Source organism: Chiloscyllium plagiosum, unplaced genomic scaffold (assembly GCF_037043375.1).
Source record: "Chiloscyllium plagiosum isolate Xiang-an unplaced genomic scaffold, Cpla_swu_hap1 HiC_scaffold_24, whole genome shotgun sequence".
In the NCBI taxonomy this organism is placed as follows: domain Eukaryota; kingdom Metazoa; phylum Chordata; class Chondrichthyes; order Orectolobiformes; family Hemiscylliidae; genus Chiloscyllium; species Chiloscyllium plagiosum.
The window spans coordinates 48,999,916-49,012,559 of NW_028270162.1; the positions used below are offsets into that span (position 1 = coordinate 48,999,916).

The following is a 12,644-nucleotide window of genomic DNA, read 5'->3' on the forward strand; positions in this document are numbered from 1 at the left end:
CCTCGACCCAACCATCTTCAGCTACTTCATCAATGACCCTCCCTCCATTATAAGGTTAGAAGTGACCTTTGCTAACGATTGTACAATGCTCAGCACCATTCACGACTCATCAGATACTGAAGCAGTCCATGTTCAAATGCAACAAGATCTGGACAATATCCAAGATTGGGCTGACAAGTGCCAATTAACATTCACGCCATGCAAGTGCCAGGCCACTAATAAGAGACAGCCTAACCACTGACCCTTCAATGGTGTTGTCACTACTGAATACCCCACTATCAACATCCTGGGATCCTGGGGGGTACCATTGACTAGAAGCATAATTAGACTCTCCACATAAACACAGTGGTTCCAAACGTATGCCAGAAGCTAGGAATACTGTGGTGAGTAACTCATCTCTTCCTCCCCAAAGTCTGTCCATTATCTACAAGGCACAAGTCAAGAATGCAATGGAACACTCCGCACTTGCCTGACTGGGTGTAGCTCCAACAACACTCTAGAAACTTGACACCATCCAGGACAAAGCAGCCCGCTTGACTGGCACCACATGCACAAGCATCCGCTCCTTCTGCTGACGCTCAGCAGCAGCAGTGAGTATTATCTGCAAGGTGCACTGCAAAAGTTCACCAAAGATCCTCAGACAGCACCTTCCAAACCCATGACAACTTCCATTTAGAAGGACAAGGACAGCAGACAAATGGGAACCTTCAAGGTCCACTCCAAGCCATTCATCATCCTCACTTGGAAATATATCGCTGTTCCTTCACTGTGTCTGGGTCAAAATCCTGGAAATCCCTGCCTAAAGGCATTGTGGGTCAACCCACAGCAGGTGACTGTAGTAGTTCAGGAAGGCAGCTCACCATCACCACCTTTCGAATAACTAGAGATGGTCAATAAATACTGGTCCAGACAGCGATGCCCACGTCCCACAAAGAAAGTGAATTTCCCCTCTATAGCAGAGTTGTGCTCCTTTTGTTGTTAGAGTTTGTTATAGAGTCATAGAGATGTACAGCATGGAAACAGACCCTTTGGTCCAACCTGTCCATGCCGACCAGATATGCCAATCTAATCTAGTTCCACCTGCCAGCACCCGGCCCATATTCCTCCAAACCCTTCCTATTCATATACCCATCCAAATGCCTCTTAAATTGTACCAGCCTCCACCATATGCTGTGTTATTCTTTATAAAATGGTGATCCTTAGCTGTCAAGTCACAAAACATCTCATTAATCATGCAGCATGATGAGCTGCATCTTGAAACACTGCAAACTAATAGCTAGATATGAATGGTACGAAGAATGTTGGAAAGCACACAGCTCTGTGGTTCACAGGATTCATCCAGCTTGCTGTGATACTGATGTCAGCAGGGACAAAAGCACAGATGCTAATAACCCACCTCAGTATCTCTGGGCTAGGGAAGACTAGGTCAAGGCAGCTTCTGGATATTCCATGTTCACATGTGAGGCCTGGCCATCCGGGGAAGGTGTCAGACAGTAGTACTTCATATGTCGCTATACCTCAGCAAAGGATAAAAATAAAGGAAGAATATAGAACAGTTCATGAAGTTACAAGAAACATCATCAGACAAACCTGTTGTGCTACGAGGAGAAACATTATAATCTTTTTCATTGCTCAGATCACTATACTGACAATGAGGTTGGTCTGTCAGCTAAACTATGTCTGTCTGGAAATTCTTAGTTAACCATGCATGGAGGTAATGCAGATTTAGTCAAAGGTCTCCCTCTTATTGGAAGGATGTTGTAAAACTTGAAAGGGTTCAGAAAAGATTTATAACAATGTTGCCAGAGTTGAAACTATAGGGAGAGGTTGAATAGGCTAGGGCTGTTTTTCCCTGGAGTGTCAGAGGCTGAGGGATGACCTACAATGGTTTATAAAATCATGAGGGGCATAGGATAACGGACAAAGTCTTTTCCCTGGGGTGGGGGAGTCACCCTAGAGGGCATAGGTTTAGGGTGCGAGGGGAAAGATATAAAAGGGACCTAAGGGGCAACTTTTTCATGCAGAGGGTGGTGCATGTGTGGAATGAGCTGCCAGAGGAAGTGGTGGAGAATGGTACAATTGCAACATTTAAAAGGCATCTGGATGGGTATAAAAGTAGGAAGGGTTTGGAGGGACATGGGCCAAGTGCTGGCAAATGGGACAGGATTAGGTTAGGATATCTGATCGGCATGGACTAGTTGGACCGAAGGGCCTGTTTCTGTACTGTGCATCTCTGATTCTAAATAACCACAATTCACTGGACTGACTTTCAACGCCTTGTACATTTCTATTGATTTTTTTGTCTTTTACAATAGGCTCTGTTCATTCCCTATTTCCGATTTGTCTGCATTTGCAGGTGTATTCAATGAGTCATTGATCTGCAAGTTGGTTGTTACATAATATTGCACGTAATGTCGGAACTCTGAAATCCAGCATGAGATTTTCTATGAACGTACAGGATATAAACTGTAACTGTGCTGAGGTGATTACCCAGGATAATGTTGCAGGTTGTCCATTTGGTTCCCCTCACTGTTGTGAGGGGGAGGATGTGGGAGAAAGAATGGGTTTTGTGCTCACCACACACTGAGTTGTAGTGTCAGAACATGCCACATACATAATAGTCTTAATATATACACAGGTAAAAAGTGAGGACTGCAGATGCTGGAGATCAAAGCTGAAAAATGTGTTGCTGGAAAAGCGCAGCAAGTCAGGCAGCATCCAAGGAGCAGGAGAATCGATGTTTCGGGCATAAGCCCTTCTTACACAGGCCTTGATAGTTCATTATAACATGTATGTTGGTTGTTGCTTGAAAATAAGAAAACTCCAAATTTTAAGTAGCAAAATGAGAGTTCAGATAAAGGTTTACCACTTTTAGTAGCCATGGGAACCCGGCACTATTAATAAATTCAAAGGATGTTGAGACATAATTATTATGGATTTACATTGTATAATGCGATTCATTGAGCTGTTAGTACGGTGTGATTTAAGTGAAGGGACAGAATGCATTGAGGTTGTGCAAGTATTTTAATCTTTATTAATTTTCCGTGTGTTTAGTATCTGGATAGGAAGAAAAAGAAATGTTGCCATTCAGCTTTGCTTTTTTTTCCAGGCCATATTTAAAGAGATTTTAACCTTGAAACGTCAACATGTCTGGGAACCTTTTTTTTTTGTAGTTTTCAGCTCATAAACATATAACCTAATTTGTGTCTGGTTAAGGGCTAAATTTCAAATGTCACCTTGATTCAGCTAATTGCATTTTCTGTTCTGAGTCAGGAGATCATGGGTTCAATTCTCATTCTTGTGTTCAAACACAGTGCCTAGCTGGCACTTCCCTGCAGAGCTGGATTGGTGGAGGTGTCATTTTTAGATCTGATGCTAACGCAAGACCCATCTTGTCCTGTTGCTGAATTTGTTAGCGTAACAACAGTAATTGAACATCAAAGTAATCTATTGCATGTGAAAGTTTTTTTGGGACATGAAAGTATCAAAGGTAACTTTTTTAAAAATACAGTCTTGCCTTTTATTTTCAACAAGACATGATTTAGCTCACTAGATGCCCTTAATGGCTTGTGGATTTTGAGGGACCAGTGTCGTAGTAGATTTGAGTTGCAAAATCTGTTTGAAGTTTGAGCAATGTAGCATGGGATGGAGCCACACAACATGATAGAAGGACTTCAGCATCTCCACAAGGACTGTGCGGTGAACACTTCTCATAATGCATCTGGGATAGATAGATTCATGAGGGCACCATCAGGTTGATTATTCTCTTTTGTTAGTTCCCTCACCACCTGTCACAGACCCAGTCTAGCAATTATGCATTTTGGACTTGGGGATTAAGAAAAAGACTGGAGAGTTTCTGCTCCATGTTTCACTGATGCCGTGGACCCCAGAGGAACACCTCAACAGTATGCCTCAGCTGCTGAATCTGTCTTGCCAGTGGCACAGGGATTGTGGTATCTCGGACTGTATGCTATGTTCAGTGAGTATGACAGCGTCAGGTTGTTGCTTGACCACTTTGTGGGACAGCACTGATGTTTTGGCACTGGCCTCCAGATGTTAATGGGAAGAACTTTGCAGGATCAACAAGGCTGGACTTGATATTGTCAATACCTGGTGCTCCGCCCAGTATCTAATCTTTTAGATTTTATCGTGGTTTGATGCAATTTGTCAGGCCATTTCAAAGGGCATTTGAAAGTCTGTTCCATTGTTGTGTGTCTGGAATCACATGGAGACCAGACCAGGTAGGGTTGTCAGATTTACTTTTCCCAGTGATATTACTACAATCGGCATCATCATTAACACCAAGACTAGCCTTCTTTTCAATTCCAAATTTACTGAAGTTAAATTTCTCTAGCTGCCTGGGTGGGACTTGAACTCAGGACCACCAAGCATTTTCCTGGGCCTCTGGATTTCTAGTCCAGTAGCATTACCACTAAGGCACTGCCTTTCCCTTTGGATGAGTACCTTGTGGAATCAATTATTCATGTTTTCAGTTTTTTAGCACTTCCATCATCTGCTTAATATTGCATCTCCTTTGCCTCCATGTTTATCCAGTTGCAAAGTCTCTTGGGTGAATTTTCCTGTTGGAATTTGCCGCCTTGCTGAGTGGAATAATGGTGGGGATTTTTGGGAGAGAAAACCTTGTTTCCCAATGTAATCACTCAGTTCCATGTGGTTGCAGGAGGAGAGATTGCACAGAAATGATCTATTCCTGCAGCATGTTCACTGGAAATTCCCCCAGTACCTGATCATTGAGTTTCTCTCTCTTAATTACACACACTTCTTGGAATACCCTTCACCACTGCTCCCATTAATCCTAAATGTTATCTTTAAAATGGAACGTTGACTTGGCCTGATTAGAATTGACAGCCCATGATTGTCAAGAGCCCAGATAATGTTATGGAACTGTACCAGTCCCTTTATCTCTCTCTTTACCTTGAACACATATCAAATATCCGTGTTAAACAAAAGAACTGCTAAAAATTCAGTGCTTCCATTCACCTTTCCAGGGATAAATGGACCAATCACTGGAAGAAAGTAAGAAAACCCCAGAATAGAAACAAGTAAAGACCAAAATAGATTTTACAAGCTCTCAGCACTTAGGGGTCATAAATAATAATGTGGTACTCAAGGAAGCTGTTTGTTCTGTTGAGTGAATGGCGAATGCCAGTAGAACAATCCAGTCAGTATCACTCCCAGATCAGTCCACGACGGGTTTATTTCTTTCATGCACTTATTCAATTTCCTTTTGAAATCATTGTTTTTGCAATCACTGGCCTGCAGGAAATATAGCCACAGTGCTGTCATAGCTGTTCCAGTGAGGTTTCTGACGATAGTGACTTGTCACTGCCATCAATCTGATTCCTCCCTTCCTGGATCACTAATGAGCAGCATCACTTTGTTTAAGATAGCAACCTTTCACAGAGAGAGTTTTTTTTCACAGTTTGTTGTGTTAGTTTCACTTCAATCTTGTTTACTGGTCTATTCCCACGCCATTATCCGGAGGACTGGAATATTAAATATAGTGCCAGTCTGTCTGCAGCAAAATTAAAGCAGAAAGGGAGCCTTAAATATCTGATGTCTGATCTAGGCAATGCCTTCTAGTAGCTACAGTGCCCCCTCTGAGTTTTCTGATGGCTGTACATCAGATTCGCTTTCACGGTGAACTTACACAGGGCAGTTTCCAGTCATCCTGAAATACTTACCACCAGCTGCTTAATGCAGGTGTTTGTAGGAGTATGAGTGTTACAGTAACAGAAGTGACATCAAGTAAACTGCTAACTGCTTGATGGTGTCTAGTCACTTGTATGTTGCTGTGGCTGATCATGTCAAATGAATAGGAAGGGTTCCATAATAATCCTGTCCTGATGATGGTGGGAGTGGCGGCTAGATACTATGGCCCCATGGTCAAAGGTTTTGGGACTGAAGTTGGCCATCGATGGTTGACATTGTTAGGCCACACAATGTGCAGCATTATTTTTTGTCATGATCCCAACTGATTTTATTATCGACAAGTCAGATTCCAGTTTGATAGATCCTGCTTTGTTTGTTTATTTTTGTTTTGGCTTTTTGAGGTGGTTTTTCACTGAAATACAAACACACAAGTGCTGCAGATTTGGCTTTAACAATAAAACAGAAGTTGATTATGTAAGAAACATAAAATAGAATAACCAAACTATTTAAATATCATACAAGGTTAAAGGTGTTGAAAGGCACGGTAAACTAATATCCCATTAATCCCAAAAGCACTCCATTATAGTCCTCAAATACCAGAGAGAAGCCTCTTCCCTATCACACATAGGGCTTGAGTCAATTGTATCTGCAATTCCATGGAACTTGATTATCTTTTCCTTGAATCTTTATACAGGACTACATTTATTACAAAACAGAAGGAGGCCATTTGGCCCATTGTATCTGCACTGACTCTTCAAATGAGCATCATTACCCACTGCCAATCTCCTGCTTTTTACCCTATACATTTAACACATTATTTCTGTCCAAACAGCCTATTGAATACTTCAATTGACCCTGCCCCCGCCACATTCCCAGGTAGTGCTTTCTATTCCCTAACTAGCTGCTGTATGGAAAAGTTGTTTTTCACATCATTCTTGCATCTTTTGCACATCACTTTAAATCTATCCCATCTTGTCTTTATTCATTTATGCATGGGAATAGCTTTCCCCTTACCACTATATCCAGCCTCTTCATGATTTTGAAAGCATAAAAAGATGTCCTTTTAACCTTCCCTCCAAACCGAACCATCCCAACTTCTTCCACATAACCTCATACCTGAATTTCCTCCTCTTGTCTTCTCCCAATGTGTTCATGTCCTTCCTATAATGTGGTGCCCAGAACTGCATGCAGTAGTCCAGCTGAGGTCGAACAAATGTTCTATACAAGTTCAATATCACCACCTTTTTCTTGTAATCTATGTACATGTTAATAAAACTGAGGATACTCTCTTAACCTGAAATGCCACCTTCAATAATTTGTGCACATATATACCCAGGACACTTTAGAATTATGCCCTCTATTTTATGTTGTCTTTCTTTTGACCAAAATGCATCACCCCACACTTATATGCATTGAAACCCATTTGCCTCCTATCCACATGTTCCACCAACTTGTCAGTATCCTTTTGAAGTTCTACATTGCCTTTCCTCAGTTTACAATTCTTTCACGTTTTGTGCCATCTGAAAACTTCGGAATTGTCCCCTGCATGCCAAAATCCAGATTATTAATATGTATCGGAAAAAGGATGGGTCTCAATACCAATCTCTGGGAACTCCACTACAAACCTTCCTGCCAGCCTGAAAAATATCCATTATCCACTATTCTGTTTCCTACCACTCTGCTGATTTTGTATCCAAGTTGCTACTAGTCCTTTTAGTCCTCGATCAATAACTTCCTCGCAGGAGATAGTGAGGACTGCAGATGCTGGAGATCAGAGTCAAAAAGTGTGGCGCTGGAAAAGCACAGCCGGTCAGGCAACATCCAAGGAGCAGGAGAATCAACGTTTCAAGCATCATTCTTGATGAAGAGCTTGTGCTTGAAACGTCTACTCACCTGCTTCTCGAATGCTGCCTGACCAGCTGTGCTTTTCCAGCACCATACTTTTTGACTGGAAACTTCCTCACAGGTCTGTTGTGTGGTACTGTATCAAACATCATCTGGAAGTTCGTGTATACCACATCAACAATGTTACCCGCATTGAGTCTTTCTGCCTAAGTGCGATTAGGCTTTCTCAGCTTCAACCCCCCTTCAAGGTTTTAATCAAACACTTCTCGTTTGTAACTTTTTCTAAACTGTTTATACTGAAGTAACCAATTTCTAAACAATTCTGCACTGTCTTCTTTCAGGTGTAACTATTTTACAATCCAGTTTCAGCCAAGACTTCTGTAAACCTTGCCAAGGTGAAAACCAAAAGCTCTCTTCAAGCAGTGGTGCTTCCTCTAATCTTAAATAAGCAGAGTTCACAGAATCTTCTAACTGAAGCCAAATGTTAACTCTGCGCTCGTGAAACTCTCCTAGTGCAAACGGGTACTGTGCCAGTCTTTGACTAGTCATCTGTAATCTGCAATTTTGTCCCATATCTCCCTTTTTATTTTTGCCTAGGCAGCGGAGATAGAGCAGCAGCTCTCAATGCAAGTTCACAATCTCCGTGATGAGTTCCAGGAGAAGAGCACCTCAACAAACCAACACGTTGCACGATTGGAGAGCTTACAGGCTGAGGTGAGATCTGCTTGGAGTGTGCTGATTCCTGTTCCTTGTTGAGGTATATGTGTGTATTCAAGGCCCTGTCTCGCTAGACCGACAATGATGATACTATGGCTGAAGCCAAATGACCAAGCTCCTTGATAAGGATTTCTTGGGTTGCCTCAAACATTGAAGTTCAGTTATGCTGCTTTAATTTTAGCTGACAGTGCAAAGAAAAGTTGACAGAATACAATTCTCATAATGTCCCAAAGTGTATAGGCATAAATTGAAGTAATGAAACACAGAGCCTTTTTTATTGGTCACCTTGCTTGGAAAGGATCATAAGGAATTCAAGGAGCAGGGCAAGCTCGCCTCTCTAATGCTCCTGGAGTCGCACAAGCTTCCCATGAAAATCAAAGGTTTCTGTTTAAAAAAAAAAAATCAATTGTTCTACGTCCTTGTAGGTTAAAATGTCCTTGTTGAGTTTGGAGTCATTTGCTTTGAACACCTGGCCTTGAGAGCATCCGAACATTATAAAATAGGTCAAAAGTAAACTGTTTAGCCCCACAAGTCTACTATACCATTCAATAAGATCATGGCTGGTCTGTTTCATGTTCCCATCTGCCCTCATAACCCTTGATTCCCCTGCCTAACCAGAACCTTCCCACCATCATCTTAAAAAAAAAAATCAGTGACTTCATTTCCATTACCTTCTGAGGCACAAGAGGTTCAAAGTCACACAGGCCTCAAAAAAACTATTTTTCTCATCTTTATCCTAAAGGGCCAGCCCAGTATTAAAACTCTGCTCCCTAGTTCTGGACTCACTGATAGGAGGCAACATGCTTTCCACATACGCTTTGTCAAGGCTATTCAGGATTTTACAATCGCCAATGAATTATCCTCCACTCTTCTAAGCTCCAGTGAAATAAGCCCAAGCTGTCCTAATCACCCTCATAATACAGGCCATTCATTCTAGTTATCCATGCAATAAACCTCCTCTATTTATAGCCTTTCTTAAAGAAAGAGACCAAAACTGTAAAAGGTTTTCATCATGTGGTCTCACCCTATATAACTGAAGCATAACGTTCTTTATTTTATATTCAGTTACTCTCCTGTCAAAGGGTAGCGTCCCATTAGCCTCCTGCTCGCATTCTGTAACTTCATAAACACTTTTTATAACCACAGCAATAAGTCCCTTTACACCTTGGATTTTCGCAGACGTTCCCTATTTCAGAAATGCTCTGCTATTTTATCCTTCTGTTAAGTGACCAACATTTCATTTTCCCACATACTACTCCACATTCCAGATTTTTGCCCACTTAAACAGCCTATCTATATCCATCTGCAAATTCCTTAAGTCTTCTACTGAGTGTACTTTTAACAAGCTTTGTTGGCCTGCAAATTTAGCTACAGTTCTCTCTTCTTATCCCAGTCATTGTTGTAAATTGTACAAAACTGAGGTCCCAATACAGACCCCTCTAGGACTCCATGATCACATCCTACCAATCAGACAAAGACCCAGTTATGTACCCTGTGTTTCCTGTTAGCCAAGCAATCTTCTATCCACCCTAACGTGTTAGCTTCTACATTATGAACCTTTATTTTCTTCGAAAGACTGATGATTTGGTGCTGCATGAAATTCCTTCTGGAAATAAGCATTTGGAGTATCTGATAAAAGTCCAGGAAGTGTGCATGTATTAGCATTTCAACACTATTGATAGATTAGGTAAAGAAAGCAGACTTATTTCTGATCAGTCAACAGCAACGTAATAATCATTGACTCTTTCCTTGCAATATTAGCATCTAGGTAGTTTCAGATTTTGTTTTATTTGTGTATAAATGCAGTTCTCCAACATGTCATTTCAGATTATGTTTATCTCTCCATTTTCATAATTTATACAATTATTACTCTGTTTGAGGGATGTTGGCATTCTGCTCCCATCACAGTACCTGACATTTTTAGTGTGCCTCTGACATATCAGGGTGGCATGATGGCTCAGTGGTCAGCACTGCTGCCTCACTGCGCCAGGGATCCAGGTTCAATTCCATCCTGGGGCAAGTATCTCTGAGTTTGCACATTCTCTCCCTTTGTCTGCGTGGGTTTGCTCTGGTATCCTCCCATTATCCAAAGATGTGCAGATTAAGTGGATTAGCCATGGGAAATACACAGTTAGGGGATGGGTCTGGATGGGATGCTCTTCAATGTGGACTCAATGTGCTGAATGATCTGTTTCCACACTGTAGGGAATCTATGTTAATAAGATTTCTGTCCACGCAGGAAGTGGTGTAATTGTGCAAGGCAATCTGTATGTGATGGGTGGACTGGGTATGAACCTGAGTGATTCCATTTAATGTGGAGATACTTCATTGAAGGTGCCCCATTAACCACTTTTACTCCATTGTGTATGTAGGGTCACTGGTTTAGGCGGGCCATTCTTTGCACAGAATCAAATTATTCAATATCACGTTGAAAAATCACAGCCAGGCCCGTTATTCTCATCCAAAGTTAATGCATATGTACTTCTAATAGGAATACCTGGGTAGTGATCAGGTGTGGTGAAGTTTTTAACCGTATCTCATGCAGGGAATTCAGATCAGTTGGACCACCTCTGTACAGTGTGAGATCAGCAAACTCAATACAGGTAGGATCTTATTGATAGCACTTTGCAGCGTCATTGGAAATGCTCACTGCCTAAAACAATTAGAGACTGAGAGAGAGAGAGACTGAGACTTCTTGCCATTCATTGACTTGCTATTGCCAGGTCTGTCACAATCAACATCCTGGGGTTTGCCATTGACTAGAACTTAACTAGATCAGCCATATAAACGACTGGCAGCAAGAATGGGTCAGAGGCTGAGAATTTTACAGCAACTCACCTGACTACCCAGTGGCAGTCTACCATCTACTTGGCACAAGCTTACTGGCAACTCCGATACACTATGTAGACCAGTGCAGCCCAATTGATTGTACTCCTTGAATCATTTGAAATAATCACTCCATTTAGCAGCCATGAGCAGCACCCACAAGGTGCTCTGCAGCAACCCATCAAGGTGGTTGAATAGCAGTTTTCAAAACCATGTTGTCTACTACCTCGAGCAAAAACAAACAGCAGGAATGTGGGAGCCACCTCCAGGCTCCCCTCCAAGCTGCATATCATCTAATCTAGAAATATATTGCTGTTTTCTTCACTGTGGATGTGTGATCAGCACCTTCCCTGACTGAGCTGTTGCACTCTGATCATTGCCTTCAATACAAAAGAATTGCAGGATTCAGGAGGGTGACTCTGCATTACTTTCTCAAGGGCTGTTGGAGATGGCTAATAAATGTTGACATTGCCAGTGATGCCAATTGCTTGATTTCTTGAAATAAAAGGCTATTCACCAACCTAAATGTCTGAATCAGTGAGTAATGAAACTTTACAGACCAGGTAGGTTTGTACTGCATACTCACCTGATAGGGCAAAATGTTGTTTTTGATCTAGACTGGAGCAATATGAGAGTGTGTTGTTTAACTCTGTGTGGCATACGACACCAGGAGGATACTTGAACTCCCTTTTGGTGTGTGGAGTATGACTGACTATTCTGAGGCCCACTCTGAGTGAGTGGGCAGCACATGCTCCCCGCAACATCCAGCATGAGTATGTTTGAGAGAAGTGCCTGTGGTATGTGGATGTATGTGGGAGTGCAGTATTCTGTGTCTGGTTGGAGTTTTATGGCAACATCCTCAATTGTCAGATCTCTGGTGTATGGGCTGAGAGTGTGGGTTTCAGAGTTTCACTGGAATAACCTCTCTGATAAAGTGGCTTAGAATGTGCTGGACCTTCCTTGAGTGAGAGCAGTCCCTGGCTCTGCAGCACCATAACATCACACATCAGAATAAAAGCTAGAAAAGCAAAATACTTCTGTTAGGGGCAAAAAACATAATGATGTTTCTTCCCACATCTAAAACATAAATCATAGCATCATGGAATCATAGAGCTGTTCTGCATGGAAACAGACCTTTCAGTCCAACTCATGCATGCTGACCAGATATCCTGCATTAATGTAGTCCTATTTGCCAGTATTTGGCCCATATTCCTATAAACCCTATCTATTCATATACCCATCCAGATGCCTTTTAAATGGTTCCTAAATCTAAAAGCTTCTGCTCATTACTGTTAATGTTTTTTTTTCCCTTTTCCTTTGTCTGTGTGTGGTGATGTGGAGCAGCAGATTCTAGAAGTAAGTACCAATACTTTCTGCCTGATTCTTCAACCCCCTGTCAATCATTCTTCATTACTCGAATCGAATCCTTGACCCCCATCACTGAATTCAGGGACTGGCTGCCCCTCTGGACACACAAACACAGTAACCAACTCATCCACTGCATGTACAACTGAAGCTTCTTTTGACTGTGATCAGTTAGCATTTGAGAACTACAATTACAACCGACTGTAACATTGAGATTT

The 12,644-nt window shown here is 41.8% G+C and overlaps 1 protein-coding gene across 2 annotated transcripts in view; it reads left to right on the forward strand.

Annotated features, from left to right (window-relative positions):
• bicdl1 (BICD family like cargo adaptor 1) overlaps nucleotides 1-12,644 on the forward strand; it is an 82,065-nt gene that overhangs the window by 39,930 nt on the left and 29,491 nt on the right. For both annotated transcript variants that reach the window (XR_015761283.1, XM_043715979.2), the window contains exon 3: nucleotides 8,116-8,232. Coding sequence is in view for 1 of the 2 variants with exons in the window: in XM_043715979.2 (XP_043571914.1) it covers nucleotides 8,116-8,232 (117 nt within the window). In the remaining variant the exon portion in view is untranslated. The remainder of the gene's footprint in view (nucleotides 1-8,115; nucleotides 8,233-12,644) is intronic.